At 35.0% G+C, this 23,662-nt stretch overlaps 2 protein-coding genes, 1 long non-coding RNA gene and 1 pseudogene across 3 annotated transcripts; 2 read left to right on the forward strand and 2 right to left on the reverse strand.

Moving 5' to 3' along the window:
• Positions 1-3,208: 3,208 nt before the first annotated feature.
• Positions 3,209-4,631, reverse strand: LOC125212709 (uncharacterized). The gene is made up of 2 exons (XR_007174766.2): positions 4,438-4,631; positions 3,209-3,367 (listed from the first exon to the last, which is right to left on the reverse strand). It is a non-coding gene; the product is annotated as an uncharacterized LOC125212709 (long non-coding RNA).
• Positions 4,632-13,025: 8,394 nt separating this feature from the next.
• On the forward strand, positions 13,026-14,885 carry LOC125212140 (ferruginol synthase-like). The gene is made up of 2 exons (XM_048112220.2): positions 13,026-13,932; positions 14,068-14,885. Exons 1-2 carry the CDS (start codon positions 13,051-13,053, stop codon positions 14,671-14,673), a joined length of 1,488 nt encoding a protein of 495 aa, XP_047968177.1. The 5' UTR covers positions 13,026-13,050; the 3' UTR covers positions 14,674-14,885.
• Positions 14,886-17,302: 2,417 nt separating this feature from the next.
• Positions 17,303-19,303, reverse strand: LOC125212683 (salviol synthase-like). The gene is made up of 2 exons (XM_048112912.2): positions 18,398-19,303; positions 17,303-18,015 (listed from the first exon to the last, which is right to left on the reverse strand). The coding sequence occupies exons 1-2, from the start codon at positions 19,301-19,303 to the stop codon at positions 17,392-17,394; spliced, it is 1,530 nt and encodes a 509-aa protein (XP_047968869.1). The 3' UTR covers positions 17,303-17,391.
• A 2,098-nt stretch (positions 19,304-21,401) lies between these two features.
• LOC125210451 (ferruginol synthase-like) lies at positions 21,402-22,944 on the forward strand (annotated as a pseudogene).
• Positions 22,945-23,662: the final 718 nt, after the last annotated feature.

The raw sequence follows: 23,662 nt of genomic DNA on the forward strand, positions 1-23,662 counted from the left end.
TGCATCATTTTGCATATTGATATAGTTTTATTGATCATTTCATATTTATAATGTTAATTGCATATGATTATATATATAGAAATGTGTGTAGGTGTATTTAAATACTAAATAATTAATTTAAGTGTGTGTATGTTTATTTACGTATGTGTGTGCATGTGTACGATATAGTACTACCAATTATGTACGTACATATATATTAGTACATAGGAAATTATAGTAATCCTAAATCAATATAATATAAATAATAGTAGTAGCATTGCTTGAAATATAAATGTGTTAGTATGTACGTGGTCACTAGCTAATAGTGCCACTATTCTTATAGGACAAATATCAAATAAATGGACTATATAGTATGACCACTAGCTAATAGTGCCACTATTCTTATAGGACAAATATCAAATAAATGGACTATATAGTATGCATATTGTTATTTATTTTAATATATATAATTGATTCAGTAGCTTTAAGTTAATTTTTATATATATAACCGCCTTTGCATGTTTATATAAATACACGTAGAGTTAGTGAGTTGGAAAAAAATAAATAAAAACTTGGAAGAAAATTATAAAGGAAGGAAAACAAAACTAGAAGAGAGGGGCAGAGCTTTTAAATCAAGAGTCCGAATCACGACTTCGGTAAAATTGTCTGCCGAAATCAGGTGTATATAAATCACACTTTTAATTTTACATGTTTTATGTGCTTCTTTGCTAGGTGTTAAATAAAGTGAATAATTTGATTATATGATGTGACTCTGATATAATTGTGTGTTATTTGATATAGATGGTGGAATATGGTATGAATATGTCATTGGTGCAATGGATATTGTAACTGAATTATATAACAGAAATATGTAATTGGTGAAATTGATGTATTTATACATGATTTTGGAATTATTTGTGAATCATATGATTAAAGAGGATTTGTGACGGTCTTGCCTTGGATCTGGAAAAAAAAATATAGAGGGACCTTCGGGTCAAATACAGAGGGACCTTCGGGTCATTGAGGGACCTATGAGTCCAATTACAGAAGGACCTTCGGGTCAAATATTGAGGGACCTATGAGTCCAATTACAGAGGGACCTTCGGGTCATAGAGGAATCCCGGGCAGATACCAGGCTTGATTTGTCACAAATTAATAAACCGAACAAAGTGGCATGTGCATATGTGTATGGAATTATCTCTAATATTTGTTGATAATTGTTAAATATATTGGTTAAAGAATATGTGTGATTTTGAGTTGTGGAATTAAAGATAAGGTTTATATACACTGAGTTGTGGCTCATATAAACCACTAATATTTTTTAAGAATAAGATATCAATGATGTGTGGGTTGATGTGAGTTACAGTTATTATAAGGGTCGGCGGCTGACGTATTTTGGCAACCTTCTCCTCCTCATCATTTCTGCATTTAGATAAATGTATAGTATACAGAGTGGTGAGAGTGTCTAACTGCAATTTAGAATGGTTTGAAATATGTAATTGATATATGGTGGTTTTTGAAATTATATAATACATGTGGATTATTTATTTTAAATTTTGAATTTATTTATAGTAAGTGTATACGTTATAAGGGTTGAGGTGTGACACGGACGTGCTCGATGCATCGAGCAGCGTCGTGCCAGTGGCGGATAACACAAAGCCACGCCAACTGCACGGATGCCGTCCTTCAGGGAAAGCACCGATGCGGATGCTCTAATATAATAGTGATAGTAATTTATGTAGACGGCAATATTATCAATACTCAATTAATCTTTGTAACTACCATATATGTACTTATAAAATAATGGCCAAGTGGCTGAATAATTATATACAGAAGGAATATTTTTTTTAGTCAATAGTATAAAAAATACTACAAGTCTTAAATTTTTAAGTTTCTAAATAACTTAAAAATTGATCATTTCGTCAATCATTAATTTAATTGTGGATTCACTATTAACAATCCATTTACTTAAGCTAAAGACATTTAGCTAGCATTTAATCAAATTTTGAACAAGTAATCAAAATCGTTTTGTTTTTGTATAAATACGCATACATTGTATGTATAAAAGCAAACTCTATATAACTATAAGAAGACATTTCCCAACTAATGTAAGACTTCAGACAACTTGACTACATATAATTTTATGCGTGTGCGGTGTGTAATTGGTGCAATGAGTGCTTTCAATCAATTCTTCACAATTTGTTATAGTTAGCGTATCATTTCTTGAAAATATCTCCCACATCGATTTGAAGAGAAAGTGTGGCTATTTTCCCACATCCAATTGGAGAAGGAAGTAAAGCTGGTATCATTATTACTCTATTAATTAAAATATTTTTAATAAAGTGGTAAGTAGACTAAATAAAGTGACTGAAAATAAAGTAAGAGAAATAATTAAGTTTTTTCAAAAATAAAAGTGACTTAAACATATGCTTTTAATAGTCTACTTTTTGTTTTATTATTTTATACATAAATGATTAATACTACTACTATAAAATGGTTACCACAAGTTAAGCATGTATATCTATACTAGTTAAAAGTGGCAGATGCATATCTATACTACTTAAAAATGGCATTTTATTTGAATTTACTTTTTTGCCCTTTTAGGTGGGAAATGAGAAACCGTTGTGTTGTTATTTTTATTTTTCTCTTATAAATATTTGTAAATCCTGTTTTACTATTACAGATACACTTCGCAGAAATTGTGTATGCACATGTGAACCACACGATAAACAAATCTATATATTAGGTTACAGGCCTATTTTTTACCCCAATAGATGAGCTTAGGGGTGGTAAATCGTGTTTATTGTGTCGTTATCGTGTCGACACGATAACGACGCGTACACGATAACAACAAACACGGACATGATCCGTTAAGAAAATTCTAAACACGAACACGAACACGACCCGCTACCCTCAGACACGAACACAACACGAACCCACTAACGACACGAACCACTTCGGGTCAACACGACACGATAACAACACATATATGACACAACACGATAACAACACTATAATAATAATAATATTATTATAATATATTAATATTATTTCTAACGTGTAACACGAACACGACACGAAATAATATTATAGTATACTTAACGTGTAACACGAACACGACACGAAATTTTCGTGTCGTTATTGTGTCGACACGATAAGGACTCGAACCCAATATTAAGCTTTGACACATACCCATTAATTTCGTGCGGATTCGTGTCGTGTTATCATGTCGTGATAAAGATTGTCAGCCCTATATGAGCTGTTACACTGAACATATCATAATTGTATTATACTTCTATTATATTTACAAGAAATTACAAATTGTGAATTCTTTAAAATTTTCCACCGCTACCTATTCTGCTTTTCGCCATTTTCAAAGAACCTAAACCTGAAATTGAAAGTCATTTGCATAAGTTGTCAATTACACAAATTATGAGACAAGTTAAAATTAAAAACTTGAAGATAAATTAAAAAAATATCTACGATTAAAATTTACAATCAAATACTCCCTCTATCCCATTAGAAATGCAATGTTTTCCTTTTTGGATTGTCCCACTAAAAATGAAACGTTTCCTAAAATGGAAACTTCACTCTCTCTACTTTTCCCTCTCTCTTACTTTACTCTCTCTTTATTAACTCACAAAACAACACTTGCATAAAATCCTATGCCGGAAACCAAATGTTTCATATTTATTGGGACTGAGAGAGTATTCCATAATAATCTAACGACAATTTGATACTTACTTTATTAATGGATAAAGATTTTTGAGCAAGAAATCATTTTCCAGCGCCAACAATATCGATTTTCCACGTAGAGCATTCAACTCAAATGACATCAAGAAAGCTTGATCATTACCAACAGTAATTAGTAGCTAGTATGTGGTGTTTTTCTTCTCTTTCCACTAGACCAAGCTCATCATAGATGGATTTTAGCAATTAACAAGCTCATCGAAAAATGAACAAAGAAAATGAAAATTGAACTATGCATAACCCCAAATCTGAATCACAGAATCAGATTTATCCTATTTTTTTCTTTAACACAACCTCAAACTGAGCAAGAGTCATTGCTCATAGCTTCAAGATTTCCAAAACCCTAACAATCCCCTCCTAAAACGCTAAATACTAATTTTTCCAGCTAATATCAGTTCTACATAACTCTTTTCAGCAGCAAGTTTAGCACTACACATTGTAATCTGTGTCTTTCGAAGTCAATTTAACTAATTCATTTTTAAAGCATGATTCAATTAGTAATAATTATATCACAAATTATCATGATGTTTAGCATCCCCATTAACTAACTTCCTTAAATCAACATCTAATATGTAAAAAATCAGAATATGCTCTAAAATATACAGTGGAAGGGTACGAACCATGCCATCTTGTTAATTAATTTAATTTCTGTTCAAGTTATAAAAAAATGTTAATTAATTTAAATTAAGTTAATGCATGTATACATACATGTGGATGTGGCTTAAGCACTCAGCAATCTCCGACTCGAAAAAGCGAGAAATCCCGAGGCGCTGCAGCTGGTCGATCGCCCAGAGTCTTCCGAACACATCGACGAGATAAGTGTGTGGCGCTGCGGAGTAATTAATCAAATAATTAGAACTATAAATAGACTTATTTAATTACCTCCTCCATTGAAAGTTTCTACAGTGTTTTTGACAAATTTGTAGCATTTTGAATCCTTGGTCCACAGTGAGGAAGGAACCGTCAGCTGACTGCAATTTAAAAAGTTTGTCCCAATCCAAATTTTCTAAGCCTTCCAAACTGAATAATAACGATGTTAATTGGCATTTTGTGCATAATCTCAAGTGGAATCCTGCAATGGAAAGTAGAATTTGAATTTAATTAAATATAGCAGCTATGTAGTAACTTTTTTTATGTATGGAAAGTTGAATAAGGCGAGTATATTGACTCAACATCCAACCATTTTCTTCCTACTTGTAATTGTTTATTCCACCTAGTATTTAAATTTCCATCGGTTCATTTGTTACGTCGTTTGCATTTGGCGACCAAAAAATATGACTATTAGTTATGAATGGAGGTAGTATTACTCTGTGTATCACTGAGAGGGACGGTCACAATTATTGATTAAATAAATTTGAAGTAGGGTTTAGTAATCTTTTAATTATGACATCTTAATTTAAATTACTATATCCGTTAATTTCTAATAATAATTCTTAATTATGATTAGGTTAACACTCAACCTTTTCAACTTTTGTTCTCTGGTGTGATAAACCTCGTGTACCGCGGGCGCGTCGTAAGGAAGATCTTCGATACCCTTTTGAAGCAGTGCCGGAAACACAACTTCGAAACCACACGTCATGTGCTCCTCATTTCCCTCCGCGAGCTTATCAACGTTCTCTTTGATCTACGTCACTCCTATAATCAAGTAACGTGAAACACATTTCATCATTAAGAAATTTTTTTAAAAAAAGAGTACTCCAATAAAGTATTTTTAATGATAAATTAAATGGGCTCCCTACCTCTTTTGACCTTGTCGTCATGAACATTCCACGATCTCAAGGCTACGACACATGCAATAGTGTTAACGAGGCGATCATAGACACAGAAAAGCTTTTGGTCGCCCCAAGATCCATCCTAGAGTTGGTTCTGCACGATTCACTCCAGGCTGGTGGGAAATTCAGGGGTGTCACGTCCCCCCACGTCCTTGATCATCGCCACCGATGTTGTATCATAGAGCGACACACTTATGCGCCCATCTCCTATCGTCTTCAATAACGTTCTGATGTATTCAATCGGATCCTCAATTTGTTAACCTACAAGAAAATAGTATTACATACGTTCCACAGTAATAGAGTCATTTCATTTCCTGCACTCCCTTCGTGCCCAAAAATTTTATCTCAATTTAGTTGGGATAGAGGGTATATCATTTTATAATAAAATTTGAGTATAATGAAATAGTGAAATGTGAGATCCATTACAAAAATAGTACTCCATCTGCCTCAACTAAGTTGAGTCGTATTCTTTTTTGGGACTTCCCAACAAAGTGAGGCATTTCCCTTATTGACTAAAAACAAAACCTTCAATCACTCTTACTTTATTTCATCATCTACTTTACTCTTTATTTCTCCTATTTTTTTCTCTTTCCTATTTTGTTTCACTTTCATTTAATATATTCAACACAATTTCTTATTTTTCATATTCAAAAGTTTTATACCAACTTAGTTGGAATCGTAGGGAGTAAAATTAAGGATGTTAATTAATTGAGATAGCCGAAAAAGAAAATTGATGTCAATCAATAGGTGACGGAAGGAAAAGGAGTAGAATTCAAAATATTTTATATGACTATTTGGACTTAGATATTTTTCCTGGCAATATTATTTAATCCATCAGGTTGGACTTGTCTAATTAAAATATTTTATTTGACAGTGCCGTTAATTATCAATTCGTAAACTTGATGATATTTGAACTGCCATGTTGAATATTTTTGTGTAAATACGCATACATTGTATGTTTAAAAGCAAACTATATAGTAGGTATAACTATAAGAAGACATTTCCCATATTTTGAATAAGTAGTCAAAATCGTTTTTGTATGAATACACATACACATTGTATGTATAAAAGCAAACTATATACTATTAACTATATGAAGACATTTCCAAACTAATGTAAGACTACAGACAACTTGTACTATATTTATCATTGAGTATTCCTTACTCCATCCGTCCGCGAATCGTAGTCCCGTTTTTCTATTTTAGTCCGTCCGCAAATAGGAGTTCCGGTTCACTTTTACTATAAATGATAATAGGGTCACACTTTCCGCTAACTCATTCCACCCACATTTCATTTAAAACTAATATATACAAGTGGGACCATTTTTCCACTAAAATTTTTCAACCCACTTTTCTTAATTAATTTATTGATTTAATTACATGCTCTTCGTGACTATTCAATGTAGAATTTTGTGTAATTCTTACTGGTTGATTAATATACTGGTACTATTACTCCTTTCGTTCTCTATCAATTGAGACGTTTTTTTACGGCACAAAGTTTAAGAATAGTGTGTTAAGTGTGCTCTGAATAAATTGAGAGAAAATAAAGTAAAAGAGAATAAAATAAAATAAAACATGATTACTCCCTCTGTCCCTCTATAGTAAAGAGATTTTTTTAGGGACGATATTTAAGAAAAATTGTTTTAAATGAGTTAAGTAAATGGAGAATAAAATAGAAAAGAAAAATGTAGAGAGATAAAGAGAGAGTAAAGTACTTTTTGCCAAAAAAAAAAAGAAATGACTCAGCAACAGTGGGACGATCCAAAAAGAAATACGGCTCAACTACGGAGGGAGTACTTTTTTTCAAATATAAAAATGACTAAATTAACTTGGAATTTTCCAAAATAATAAAATGACTCAATTAACATGGAATTGAGGGAGTTTAAAGAAATAAATATCCTAAATTTGGGCAGCAAATTTAGTAAAAAGTCAAGATTCAAAAATAATTATTAAAACCGGTTTGACCATCTGATTTTACCGGTTGATTGTTGTCTGAATGCTTTGCAGTTTTTACCATTGAATCAGACCAGACAACAGGCTATTTTGGTCCGGTCTGATTTTAAAAATATTGACATTATTCATAATCATTATTTTATTTACAACTTTTACCCTTAGCGCATCTCCAAGGAGAGGAGTAAATGGAGAGGTAAACTAATATAACTACCATATTTATTTATTTTTTCATGAAAAATCATTTTCCAAGGGGAGAGATATTTGAGAAGGTATTATACTTTTTCCCATTTGGAAGAGGTATCTTTCCCTCCCCATCAATAAAGAGGTAAAATCTTATAACTACCATATTTGACTTATTATCATGAAAAAACCCTTCTCCAAGGGGAAAAGGTATTTGGAGAAGATATACCATTTTATATTTTTTTAATGCATTTTGTACTGTTATTTTATTTTTAAAAGATAATTTACCTTTCTATATGTCTTAGTGGAAGTTTTAAGAGGCGTTTCCAACAGAATTGTGAATGAGAATAATTTGTACATTAGTACTCCCTCCATTCCATAATAGTGAGGTCATTTCTCTTTTTTTGTTAAAGTACATATTTTTCTCACTTACTTTAATCTCTCTTACTTTATTCTCTTTTCATTTCTCTGTTTTTTTCATTTTCTATTTTATTCTTTCTTTACTTAATTCATTTAGAAAAAAAAAACCTTTACTACCATGAAATGCAAGTAGTAATTTTCAGCTGTCAGGGAACGATAAAATAGGAAAAATAGGACATTTTTCAATAAACTTTGGACATTTTTCAAAAGATGTTATACTTGTGGACGGCACGAGATTTTAGAAGGTTTTTTAGAGAGAGAAAATATAATTTTTATATTAATGTGAGATGAAACTTTTTCAAAAATTAAAAATATGACATTTTTTATGGGACAAACTAAAAGGGAATGTGTGACATCTATTATAAGACGGATGGAGTATTATGTTCATTATACATATCTAAAGAAATTAACTTCTTTTAATAAATTCAATAATGCGTCTCTCCGAAGAAGAGTTCAGACTTGAGACATTACATAGCGCACCGAAAACCGTTTCTTTTTTGAATTTTTCATTTTCTGCTTTAAACTTTACTTCCTCCATTCAATAGCAGTGAAGACAATTCTTTTCGGCATGCAATTTAATAAAAATTGTGTTCAGTGAGTTAAGTTAGAAAGAATAAAGTAAGAAATGAAAAAAGTTTTGAGATGTAGATAGAATAAAGTAAGAGAAACTAAAGTAAGTGATAAAAATTTATTCACGAAAAATAACTCCACTAATATGGAACAAACTAAAATAGTAAAATGATTCCACTACTTTGAAAAAAGGGAAGAGCAATAAATAATACTCCCTCCGTCTCATGTTACTTGCACTTTTACTTTTCGGCACGTCACAAACTCCTTACACTATTTATAGTTTAAGTTAGAATTAATGCATTTAATTATTATGTTAGTTTAAGTTAAGAGGACCTTTATTAAGTGACGTCTCATTACACTTAAAATTCTAATTTAATTACACTAAAAAATCAATCTCAAATTTACGGCCTAAACTGAAAAATGCGAGTAACATAGGACGAAGGGAGTACTATTACTTACGATGATAAATTTATGTCATCGGTTACTTTGAAAGGACTAAGGGTCCCAGTAAACATATAAAATTAAATATTTTATTTCAGTACTTATTCTTATCATTTTTAGACTATATTGATCAATTATATTCGATACTTTGGTAAACATTACCAGTTACCACATCCATATAAAGTCTTACTTGACGGAATATATAATATAAGTCTTACTTTGATAAAATTTATGACATTTTTGTAATATGGCTGCGAAAGTCTTACTTGACGTAGTATTTTAGACTATATTGATCAAGTATTCGATAATTTGTTAAGTAAAAATATAAACAACTCTTGCATAGTGAATACAAAACTGTCCTTTGATTTCCTTTTGTTACATCACAAAATGGGATAAAAAAATTGAAATAGGGAACTATCGCGTGGTGTTATTTATTTGCTTCAATGTTGAATTAAGCAATATGATTGACCAAATAATAATGAAATAAAATAATTGAAATCGGGAACAATCACGATCAGTAGATGTTATTTATTTCCTTTTAATGTTAAATTAAGCAATACGATTGACCAAATAATAATCAAATAAAATAATTGAAATCGGAACAATCACGCTATCGTCGATCGTGAAATCTCGTGAACAAAAGGTCTCTCGAACTCGAATCTATTGTGTGGCAAATATTGGAACAAAACTAGTGTTTTAACTTACTCACTAATTTACGTGAAGTTTAGAGACAGAGAAAGTATGTATTGTTATTGTATTTCTTGTTGTCTATGTGATTACAATATTCTCCTATTTATATGAAAAATAAAAGACATATCCCTAGACGATTAAACCTTCCTAATATGTTCGGAAAAGAATTTCAAAGAAAATCCGAACGGAGGCTCGACTCAGAATACATAAAAATAACTTATAAAATAAAATAAAATAAAATACTGATATGCTCGGATTTTGCACTGTTTTAAGATCATTATTTGGTCTGTTTTAAGTGTCAAAGTTGCATTTCATGTTCATTTTTTTACATATTTTATCCATATTGGTATTTTGATGTATTTTGTGAGAAATTTGCAAAATAGAGCTGAAAAAGAATAGACAAAGGTCAAAATCTGGAACCTGAAAAAGAAGCGCAACCCAGCGATCCGCTGGATCCTAGCCAGCAGTCGCTGAAAGTTGCATAGGGAGGTCAGAACATTTCTATCCCACTCTCCGTCCCCTAAATATTGACACACTTTACTTAAAGCCGAAGACATTTAGCTAGCATTAAATCAAATTTTGAACAAGTAATCAAAATCGTTTGTATAATACGCATACATTGTATGTATAAAATAAAAGCAAACTCTATATAACTATAAGAAGACATTTCCCAACTAAAGTAAGACTACAGACAACTTATTTTGTATAAATATGCATACATTGTATGTATAAAATAAACAACAAATCTATGTGATCAAATTTTATAAAACTAAAAACTAGTTTATTTAAAAAAAAAAAAAATTATTTATGCATTTAATTAAAATATATAAATACCTATATAGTACATGAAAATTGCATAATATCGTAGACATATATATAACTATAAGAACACAATTCCCAACTAAAGTAAGACTACAGACAACTTGACTACATTTATCATTGAGTATTTCACTTCCTTATTTCATAATTTCATGCGTGTGCGGGTGTCAATGGTGTAATGAGTGCTTTCAATCAATTCTTCATAATTTGTTATAGTTAGCATATCATTTCTTGAAAAATCTCCCACATCGATTTGTAGAGAAAGTGTGGCCAGAAATAAATTTGTAAAAGGAGAAAATATTCCCACATCGAATTGGAGAAGGAAGTAAAGTTGGTCATAATTACTTTAATAATTAAACTATTCTTTTATGTGCTAAGTAGATTCTAAATAAAGTGAATGGGAATAAAATAATAGAAATAATTACTTTTTCCCAAAATAAAAATGACTTAAACAAACGCTTTTAATAGTCTACTTTTCTTTTTCTTTTCTTTTTTTACATAAATGATTAATAGTACTATAAAATAGTTACCACAAGTTAAGCATGCATATATATTAAATATAAGAGTCAGAAATATAGTTAGGTAATTTCATACTTCCTCCGTCAACGAAAAATAGGACATATTGTGAATGACACAGATTTTAATGTGAAATTGGTAAAATAAGATAGAATGGAAAAAACTAAGAGAGAAATAGTGTTACTGAAATATGGGGTTCATATTATTAGTAAGAGAAAAGGGAAAAAATAAGAGAAAAGATGTTGAAAACTTTCCTAGAACTGAAAAAAACAGACAAAGGTCAAAATCTGGAAGTTGGAAAAGAAGCGCAACCCAGCGATCCGCTGGACCTTAGCTAGCGGTTGCTGAAAGTTGCATAGAGATGTCAAAACATTTCCAGCGACCCGCTAGCCCGTTCGCGCACAACAGCCCGGCGATTTTGAAGTCCAATACCATTCTCTTTGTCTTTGAAAAAACTTTGCGTTGATACCTTGACCATCTTAATTGGAGTCATCTGGAGAAAGTTATGGTCCGTAAACGAAGGTCGTGCAGTGCAATTAAAAGTGGTGATAGTTTAGGCAGAAATTCAAGGAAGGGAACAAAATATTAACTCATGGAGCCAAATCTTTTCCATTCTTTATAGGCCAAGAAATTTACTTCTCCAAACATTTTTCAAGGCTATAAATATCTCATAATCTAACTCGTAATATTAAACCAATTCATAGCCTCCCTCTCTACTTTATAACCTAATTCTTCGATCATTCTTGGAGATTGAAGCAAGGCGTGAGCTACTGAACATCAAGATTCACCTTGGATTTTGTTTGTTTATTTCATATCTTGTACTTTAATTATTGTTATACAATAACACTTTAATATAATTATTTATGGGTATAATTTTCTTTTCTTATTTATTTATGCATATAAATGTATGGATGTATTAATATGACAACCATCTTTATTGTAATACCATACTACCATTTTAGCTGTTACATCTGAAGATCGTGTGTTTCTCAAGTGACACTCCATTTTATGCTATGAATATTGCAGTATTATGCCCATGCGCGTCTCCCAAAATTTGTCTCAATTTGACCCGAACGGATTTTAAGAAATTGCTTGACTTTGTATTAAATAGAGGTGTGTGGTAGAATAAGAGTCCCATATTGAGGAGATTGAGTGGTATATTTAATGTCTATTTTTGGAATGATTTCAATTGGGACAAACTTTGTGGGTTGGGACAAATTTGGTAGACGGAGGGAGTAGTTTTTTAACCTTACCAGATTGCAGCAATGTTACTCTATGAATGTTGCAATATTACCAAGTAGTATTTGCAATTTATATATTACCAAACCCGTTTTTTATTTAAATTTTTGGGAATTGACTAAAATACTAACGCCTGCAATATCCAACACATAAGATTGCAATCCGAACTATATTTAATCAATCTGGGCGTGCCATGTTGGCAATTGAAACTAAAAAGTAACATAAAACTATTCCACATTGTCAAGAGAAAGCTGAAACTAGTATATAAGTGTCATGGGCCATCCTCCTATCACCAATTGATTTTAGGATGGAACCCACAGATTTCTATCAAATCCAATCTTAAGCGTCCACCATATAGATTTAACGGTTAGAATTAGTGTTATAGTGTCACTATAAACATGGTGACACCCTAATGCTCCTTAATAAATATACAGCGGAAACTATAGGCAAATAAAATTCGTGATCATAAATTAATTTTTATTAGCATAATCAAGAATTTTTAAAAATAAGAATGTTAAAATCAAAGATATTTATTTTATATTCTTTTAAACAGAGTAGTTAGAGACTTGACTTAAAATTTAATGAAAGATCAACTTATCAATCCACATATTCAAATTGACATATTCAAACTTGTGCCGATACCAAATGCAGCTTATAAAAATGGTACATTCCCGCTTAATTTCAGACATCGCCAAAACAAAAGTGCAGACCAAACAAGAAAAATGGACTCGTTTCCTATCCTCGCTGCGCTAATCCTCATCACATTCGCCACATGGTTCATCTCCTCCCGGCAGCGGCGGAAGAATCTCCCGCCAGGCCCTTTCCCCCTTCCGATCGTCGGCAATATGCTCCAGCTCGGCACTCAGCCTCACGAATCATTCGCAAAACTATCAAAGAAATACGGCCCTCTGATGTCGGTCCACCTCGGCAGCCTATACACCGTGATCGTCTCCTCCCCGGAGATGGCCAAGGAGGTCATGCAGAAATACGGCCAGGTCTTCTCCGGCCGCACCATCGCCCAGGCCATGGAGGCGTGCGACCACAACAAGATCTCCATAGCGTTCCTCCCCGTGGAGGGCGAGTGGCGCGACATGCGGAAAATCTGCAAGGAGCAGATGTTCTCCAACCAGAGCATGGAAGACAGCCAGGATCTCCGCAAGCAGAAGCTGCAGCAGCTGCTCGACTACGCTCATAAATGCTCTGATGAAGGCCGCGCCATTGATATTAACGAGGCTGCTTTTATCACCACGCTCAACCTCATGTCCGCCACTCTCTTCTCGTTGCAGGCCACCGAGTTTGACTCCGAGGTCACCATGGAGTTCAAGGAGATCATTGAGGGCGTCGCGAGCATCGTTGGCATACCTAATTTCGCTGACTTCTTTCCCATCCTCCGCCCCTTTGACCCCCAGGGGGTCAAGCACAGGGCGGATGTCTACTTTGGTAGATTGCTCGGTTTGATCGAGGGTTATCTAAATGAGAGAATCCAATTCAGGAAGAACAACCCGAATGCCCCAAAGAAGGATGACTTTCTCGAGACGACCGTGGATATTCTTGAGGCCAACGATTACAAGCTCAAGACTCATCATTTCACTCATCTCATGCTGGTAATATATTACAGTGTCATTGTAGACTGCGCGAGTTTTAATGCTAAATTGGTAAAGAAAAGAAAAAAAAAAGAAAAGAAATGTGACTAAAATGAGACTATTTTTGTAATAGTTTTGTTTTGTTTTGTGGATCAGGACTTGTTCGTTGCAGGATCAGAAACTAGCACGGCCGGGATAGAGTGGATAATGGAGGAGCTAATGTCGCACCCGGACAAAATGGCGAAGGTGAAAGCAGAGCTGAAGAGCGTGATGGGTGAGAACAAAATCGTGGATGAAAGTCAGATGCCAAATCTCCCATATCTGCACGCAGTGGTGAAGGAGTCGATGCGCCTCCATCCACCAGGGCCTCTGCTTCTTCCCCGAAAGGCGGGGAGCGATCAAGTGGTGAACGGGTACCTCATCCCGAAGGGGAGTCAGGTGCTGATCAACGTGTGGGCTGTGGGGCGAGACGAATCCGTATGGAAGAACGCTGATAGGTTTGAGCCGGAGCGGTTCTTGGGTCAAAAAACTGACTTCAAAGGCCAGGATTACGAGCTGCTTCCGTTTGGGTCGGGGAGAAGGGTGTGTCCGGGTCTGCCATTGGCCAACCGGATGTTGCACACGGTCACGGCCACGCTGGTTCACAACTTCGATTGGAAACTGGAGCAGCCGGATGCGAGTGATGCCGAGCGTCTAGGTGCGTTGTTTGGGTTCGTGGTGCGGAGGGCTAAGCCACTCAAGATCATCCCATTTAAGAAATGATATATTCATGGGAGATTCAATAAATTGGCTTGGCATGGAATGTCCACGCCGATAAACTCTATTTTGTGTGTACTACATGTTTTTGTAATTGTGATGTCAGTGTGCTTGGTTTGACATTTAACTATATTTTCGGTAGAAAATGTGGGATCATGTTTGCAATTCTCGTTTCATGGTATGCCGTTTATATAAAAAGTGCTTGGATAGAGACTCTTCATTTTGGAATATTTAATTCATCGGTTTAGTTTGACATATTGGCTAGTTGGCAATTCCATCTGCACACTCGATGATTTTTTTTATTTCCAAAATTGTCCTCACACCGCCGTAATTTGCTCAACTCCCATTTCTCACTATCAATTGAATGTGATGAGGAACAATTCTCGTCTTCGTGTTAAATCTCGCGTGTCATTACTAGTATATTTACAATTGGGCGTTTAGGTACGTTAATTTATTCAAGTCGACTCCAGCAGCAATTGAGCTCATCCTCCAATGTCGAAAGCTTTTAATCTCGTGCGATATATATTAGCGTAAATATATAAATAGTTCATCTATATCATAGTAGATTGGATAATTAAAATGGTTTCACTATCGAGATAGACCCACCGAAGAAAAAGTTACTCAACATATAAAATAGACAAAATCATATCCATAACAAATGAGAGAAAAGGAAAAAACTAGTCCCCATTTTGCTATTTTGGGATGTCTATAAAAAATAATTACATTTCTAGAAATGGAAAGTTTGTCTCATATATTTTATCTATTTTTTCTCCCTATCTTTTACTTTACCTACCTTTTTTTCTTGCTCTCTTTTAATTTACTAATTTTTTTATTAAAACCCATGACATCCACAAATGAAATTATTTTTGTGGATGGAGAAAGTATTAATTCCAGGTTGAGGTAAAAATGTGGATATTAGGTGCATGAAATATACCTATCTCTGTCCAAAAAAAAATTAATTTTTATTATGTGTAATTTGTAAAATAAGAAAGAAGAAAAATTGGCTAAAATATTGTTATTGAAAAATGAGTCCTTCCTTAAAATGTGAAAAAAAAACAAGACTATATTTGTGGGGTGGATAGTATCCAACATGTGATTGTTGGATACCAATTTTTGTGTGTAGTCATTTTTTAGATAAATAGATTATTAGTTAAAAAATTATAGAAAATTTCAAGCTCGATTGACCAGATGTGTTAGTCCGAAATCATAAAGTTTATAATTTGGGGTGAAATGAAGGATTTAAAAATAATTTCTCATTGAAAAAACGGTGTGAGAAAAAATTAGAGGATTTTTTAAGATTCTTTTGGAATTTTCGAAATTTAAAAATATATATAAAAAAACTGTAAAAAAACGATATCCACTTGTGGGGGCTCGCCATAAGGAGTCGTGGTCTCCGTGGCGAGACACTCTCCACAGCGAGATCACTGCAACGGCGCTTCGATGTGGTCTCGTCCCGTCTCGCCCGCGTGAGACCCGTCGCGGATGCTCTTAAGGCCTTGCCAACATTTAAGAATGTATTTACTTGATTTGTGTAGTTGTTCTAAATTTAAGCTTATCACGAGGACCGCAAAGATGAAGGAGCACTGGCAAGGCCACCGCAGTTGTTATTTTTATAATAACACTATTTTGTTACCATGTTTAACTATTTACTATATTGAAGTTAGTTATACTATTCCCTCCGTTCCATCATAAATGATCAACTTTTTATTTTAGATTGTTTCATTATAAATGATTGATTTTTTTTTAGACAAAAGCAATACTTTTTCCATCTCTTACTTTATTTTCTCAATATCTCTTTTACTTTTTTTAATCTCGTATTTTACTTTTTCCATTTAATTTAATAATATTATTTTCTTAAAAATCATGCATGCCCAAAAGAAACTCCATTGTAGATCGTATAATATTTGTGAAGAAAACAAGGAGATAAATGTGATGCAGACATGCCAGTTCACATAGAATTCCACAAATATTGTACTATGATTGTTAGCATGCTAAGAGCAAGCCTTGCCTTTCCAAGTAGCTAAGTAGAGACAACGTTTTTCCGACTACTAATAAAATAAGACTAGGAACCAAAAACCAGACGAAATAGTAGGTATAAAGTAAATTGCCCAATGTTTCCAAATTAGTCCAACTTCGTACCTTTTCGGCATAAACCGTATATCTCAGAGAGGTATATCAGATTCGGTGGATATTTTCATCTTTAATTATGTACCATACAATGTCTCTCACTCTCTGTCTCATATAGTAACTACTATATATAGATAGTTATCCCACGTTTCCTTTCAGTCTAGTATATAATATGCTTGTGAAACTTCGTACTATATAAAGTCATCTTTATCATGTCACAATTCAATAGTACTCCAATATTGATCATGATTTATCATTTTTTTCTACTCATATGGTTATTAATTGTGTATTTCCAACTTTGGTACTAAAACGTACGGTCCATGCAAATGGCCGGGAGAGACTAGCTAGTTCAATTTTTTCGAAGCCCATAAATTTAAGGCTCGTTAATGTAATTAGTCACCACCAACATGAATACAGGAGTTAATTTATGAATTATGATGGATTATAACTTGATCACGTCCACATATAAAATTAACTAGCTAGGAGCACCACTTACAAATCAAGAATGTAACATAAAAGAGGTGATTTATTGTACAATAAACGTGATAGTCATCATCATCATCATCATTTACATTAATTTATTTATTTTTGGTAAGATCATTTGCATTTATTAATCATGCGCAAAGGCCTCCTTATAGTAGGAATGAGAAGCAAATCATTCTTCCTTTTAGCAGTCAAGCCAAAGGCCTCTTCCATATTCAAATCTTTACCGGCCATTTTCCAGTCGAAATGGTACAGAAGCGTAGCCAGCGTGAACTCCACGTTGTCCAGCCCGAACGACATCCCCGGGCACATTCTCCTTCCCGCGCCAAACGGTATGAACTCGAGATTGTTCCCTTTGAAATCAACCGAGCTCCCCTCAAATCTCTCGGGCTTAAACTTCTCCGCCTCTTCCCAGTACTTGGGGTCCCTTCCCAGCGCCCATGCATTCACCGTCACTCTGGTTCCGGCCGGTATTTGGTAGCCGTTGATTTCGCATATCTCGCTGTTCATTCTGGGCAGTAGAAGTGGCCCCGGTGGGTGCAACCTCAGTGTCTCCTTGATGACTAATTTAAGGTATTTTAGCTCATCAAACTTGTCTCCGTCCACGTAACCTTTGAGGTCGAACACCTCCCGCACCTCGTCCTGCGCCATTTTGAGCGTACTAGGGTTTTTTATCATCTCCGACATCACCCACTCTACCGTGGTCGAAGACGTCTCGGTACCCGCAAAAAACATGTCCTAATGATCATCGATTGTATACATCAAAATTCATATACTATATTTTAAGAAATAAATCTAATAAATTACGAAGTTTAATCAAATTCCAGTTTGTCCCATGAATTTTGAAACTGAAATATTAAATCAAAATGTTTCAATTTTTTCTTAATTGTGCCATCCACGCACAAAATTTCATCTTTTAATGATGTTAAAAACAACGTGATTCTCGTAAACTTTTTTCTTCTATATTAATTTATTTTCTTAGTATTATTGTTTTTTAACATCATGGAAAGACATTGATTTGTGCATAAACGGGACAATTGAGAAAAATCGAAACTTACATACAATTTCAAATGTTATAGGACATGCAATATGATTTAAATGACTATTATCTCGTGCGTACCAGTATGACTGCTTTAACGTTGTCCGTAGTGAGGCGGACTTCGGCGTCATCTTGCTGACACCGGAGGAGAAAATCCACCAGAGCTTCAGACCGTTCATCACTCGGGCCGGCAGCTCTACGACGGCGGACGATGCTCTCTATAACCCTATCCGTAACCCCGAAAACCTTCCGCCTCCTGTACACCATCCCAGTGACGAAAGGGAGCACCTTACTAGACGGATAAAGATCCGCGATGCTAAGGCCAGATCCCAGCGCCGCCGCTTGGCTGATTGCCGCCGCCATCGCCTCCTTCTCCGCCGCCGCCGCCTCCCCCACCACCGACCTGTACGTGATGTCGTACGCCGACAGCTCCACAATCTCCGACAGATTCACCGGAGACCCCTCCTTAGAAGCAGCAACGGCCGCGGCCAGATTCAGATTCTCCTCCTCCCGTATCGAGCGGGAGAATCTCACGCGCTTCGAGCTCAGCAGCTCGAGCGTGCAGATCTTCCGCAGATACCGCCAGTACTCGCCATAGGGAGCCATGGCGAGGCCGGTGTAGTTGTAGGAGATGGTTTTGGCCACGTGCATCGGGGGCCGGTTCGCAAAGGCCACGTCGTGGGTCTTGAGAATCTGCTTGGCTACGTCCACGGACGAGACGATGAGGAAGGGCACGGCGCCCAGCTGCAGACGCAGCAGAGGGCCGTATTCGCCCGCTAGTTTTCGGAAAATTATATGAGGCATTGATTTGCTAAGAAGGAGATGGAGGTTTCCGATGACCGGGAGCCTCCTTGGGCCTGGAATGCGATCTAGATCGCATTCCGGTTTATTAGTAGTGGCTCTTTTGAATTTGAAAATTATGAATAGGAAAATAATTGAGGAGATGATGAGTGTGAGCATTTGAAAAGATGGGAACAAAAACTCCATTTTTTCACATATTTTAGTTTCCATTTTTTCACATATTTATACTAGGAAGAATTTTTTAATATGCTGTTATATGTCAGACAAAGATAAGAAGGAAATTTAACAAGAGTGATTTACGAAGGAAATCGAAAGCACTTACGTCCCATAATTTTTACGCAAAGGAAAAAGATTGAGTGTTTTGAGCATTAATTTAACTTGATATTTATTGCAAAAGAGGGTAGGAAAGATTAATTTTAATTATGTCTTTTTGTGTAACAACTAATAAGTGCAGTTTTTTTTATCCAAATATGGTGTAGTTCCTTCCTTTAGATACGAGTGTATCAAAATGAAAATGCAAATTAAATTTAGAATAATAGTATATCAAAAACAACATTTACAAAAAAAAAAAACAATCAATTTTATTTGAAATCATATTGCACTTTCATCATTTTAAGGCTTACTGAATACTGATGGCTTCCAAGTTTCCACTAACTAGATTATGTAGGCAAAAGAGATTACGTGAACATCATCGTTAAGATACCTTAACTTACTGAATACTGAGGGTCCCCAAGTTTCCACTAACTACAAGTATAAAATTATATAGGCAAAAGAGATTGCATGAACACCAATACAATGAAACTCCATCAAATTATAGACTATAGAACTATTATTGCAATTTGGGTTGAAACATATTGTGTCCATTCTTCTATCTACCTGTCTATTTTTATCTTGTGCCTTTGTATACATTGGATTTAATCTTAGTTTTCATGCACTATATTTTATATTTTTGAAAACTCATTGATTAGCATTTTTAGTGACGAAGTGCCGAATCTGCTACAAATGAAATTTTTAGGTGATTAATTAGTTCATATACGAATGAAGTAATAATTTAATATGCATATTGTCTGCATCACGTAGTGCTCTGCCTGGCCAGACATTATATTTTACCTTCTCTGGACCTCCATTAAATTTTAGTGAGTTAATTACTGCACAAAACGACATTTAATTTATTCCAAACTTAATTAAAATTAATGGTCAGTACTATTTTTTCCGTTATAAAAATTGAAAAAAATACTTAATTTATCATGTCTTAGGGAGTAGGAACAATAATATTTTCAGCCAGTATACATCCTCTTGGAAATTTTTGACTATTTTCTAAGTTAATATATCAATCGTAGCCTATATTAATACATACTTCAAATTTTATTACTACTATCCGTACAAAAAGAAAAAACAAAAATAAGTGAATGATATTGGGCCACAAAATTTGCCCGAGAAAAAAAATGATGCTGGGCCATAAAATTTGTTGTTGGGCCGGTTGAGTTTTTGTTACTACTATTTTTGTCTTTTTCTCAATTAGGCGGTATGTATTTTGAGATAAGTTTTAAATTCATACGAAAACCCACTATTTGAGATAATTATCATTTTATTTTACTATTTGAACCTAATTGACAGACTATTAATATGCTATTGGTTACATTAAAATGAAAATATTCTAGAAGCTTTACCCCAATTTGAATATATGTGTGGATTTTTAAGATAATTGCCTCTAAAATTGATTACGGGGCATCATTTTTTTAACTATTCGAACATAATTGACTGGCTGTTACTATTCTAATTGTCACATTAATTAAAGTATTCTAGAAGCTTTATCACAATCTGATCCTTGCTTATAAATGCAACATATGTGTGGATTTTGTGATAATTGCCTCAAAATTAGTTACTATATATATATGATTCGACACTGATTTTAAAAATTGTTTAAAATTATGTAAAATGGAAAAATGAGTTAGTAAAAAATTGGACCTCATTTTATACGTTTGTCGTTTTATAATAAAATAGTACGGAGTATGACCCTTTGCAATAGACTAGTACAATTTAAATATTCTAGAAGCATTACAATCTGAATCTTGGTTGTTAATTAATGCAATACCGTTCTCTGCTAATAAATGATTATAGCTATATTTAGGAGTATTATTAATTCCAAATGAATTTCGATTTTAAATTCCAATATAATAAAAATTAATACACATGCCTCTAATGATACCCCTCTTTGTTATTTTTTTCAATTATATATATAGTGAGAGCTGAGAACTAAAATTGCAGAAACCAAAACAAAGCGATGGCTTCCTTTCCTCTTGTAGCCGCTCTCTTCTTCATCGCGGTGTCATGCTTCCTCTCCTTCCGGCGCCGGAGGAGCCTTCCTCCGGGGCCTTTCCCTCTCCCCATCATCGGAAACATGCTCCAGATCGGCAACAATCTTCACGTAACATTTGCCGAACTCTCAAAGAAATACGGCCCTCTCATGTCCATCCGGATCGGAAGCCGTTGCACCGTGATCGCCTCCTCTCCGGAGATGGCCAAGGAGATCATGCTCAAATACGGGCAGGTGTTCTCCGGCCGCATGTTGGCGCAGGCAACGGAGGCCTGCGGCCACGACAAGCTCTCCATGGGGTTCCTCCCCGCGGAGGCCGAGTGGCGCGCCCTGCGCAAGCTATGATCTTCTCTCACCGGAGCTTGGAGGCCAGCCAGGGCCTCCGCCAGCAGAAGCTGCAGCAGCTGCTCGACCACGCCCGGAAATGCTCTGATGAAGGCCGCGCCATTGATATTGGCGAGGCCGCTTTTATCACCACGCTCAACCTCATGTCGGCCACGCTCTTCTCGTTGCAGGCGACCGAGTTTGACTCGAAGGTGACAATGGAGTTCAAGGAGATCATCGAGGGCGTGGCTAGCATCAGCGTCGTCCCTAACTTGGCCGACTTGTTCCCCATCCTCCGCCCCTTTGACCCTCAGGGGGCCAAGCGCAGGGCGGAGGTCTACTTTGGTAGATTGCTCTCCTTGATCGAGGGCTATCTCAATGAGAGGATCCAATCGAGGAAGACCAAGACCAACCCGAACAAGGACGACTTTCTCGAGACGATTGTGGATATTCTTGAGACCAACGATTACAACAACTTGAACACTCACCACTACACTCATCTTATGATGGTGAGTAATTCAAACTAACTTTTTATTTAATTGCAATTGTAATTGTAATTGTAAAAGTGAATTGAATTTTTTCAGGATTTGTTTGTTGGAGCAACGGAAACGAGCACGACATCAATCGAGTGGATCATGTCGGAGCTAGTGATGAACCCGGACAAGATGGAGAAGCTGAAAGCAGAGCTGAAGAGCGTGGCCGGAGAGAAACAGACACTCGAGGAATCAGAGATTGAAAACCTACCGTACCTGAATGCAGTGATCAAGGAAGTGCTGCGGATCCACCCACCGGGGCCTCTGCTGCTGCCCCCGAGAGCGATCAAGTGGTGAAGGGCTACATGATCCCAAAGGGAACTCAGATTGTCATCAACGCATGGGCCATAGGAAGGGATCCGAGCATCTGGGAGGATCCGGATTCGTTTAACCCGGAGCGGTTCCTGGATCAGAAGATCGACTTCAAAGGCCAGGATTACGAGCTGCTGCCATTCGGGTCGGGTCGGAGAGTCTGCCCGGGCATTCCATTGGCGAATCGGATCTTGCATATGACGGTCGCGACTTTGGTCCACAACTTTGATTGGAAACTCGAAGATAACTCGACAGCTGAAGCCGATCACGCCGGCGAGCTGATTGGGGCCGTCGTGCGCAGGGCTGCTCCGCTTACTGTTATTCCCATACACAACTCCTAATTATGTTAAAATCATAACAACACATTAATTTTGTTTACTTACACATTAATTTTGTTTACTTATACCAAAATTATGTCGTTCCTATCAAGAACTATATTTTCAATGAAGGAGTTTCTTTAAGCATGAGTTATCTTAGAAAATCTTTTATATATCCTTCCGTTACTTCTTTAGAAAAATTTATAAACGCATATGATCATCACATGGATTCTTAATTATTTCATAATTTGAGATTCAAATTTTTTGAAGTTGTAAAGTTGATGTGGTTTGTGTTTTCGTAATGTATAAAAGAAATAATTAAAATCCTTTTTTCATAGTTTTATTTGAGTTAATACTATGATTTAAGTTTACGATGATTTTGAAATTTAAGTTCAAATTATATAGTATTAAATTTATTTTATTTTGCTAAATTAATTACTTAGTAAATTAATCAAGTTCAATTTATAAACAATTTATTTTAATTACTAAAATTATTGTTATATGGAGTACATTAATCAATATTATAATTTATAAAATAAAATTGTTGTGTCTTTTTATTTCGCAAAATTATTGAGATCGAAATTGATCACATCTCATGGTTAAAAATCCAATGAAATATCATTTCTTGCATGTTCCTATTTTTCAAAAAAACATATTAATAAAAATCAATTTTAATACCATAATTTAAATTGGATATATAATTATTTTATAGTATTTTATTTCAATTTTTAAAGTCTTAAGG

The sequence above is a fragment of the Salvia hispanica genome, chromosome 3, assembly GCF_029641045.1.
Source record: "Salvia hispanica isolate PSC_SH4W2 chromosome 3, Shi_PSC_v1, whole genome shotgun sequence".
NCBI lineage: Eukaryota > Viridiplantae > Streptophyta > Magnoliopsida > Lamiales > Lamiaceae > Salvia > Salvia hispanica.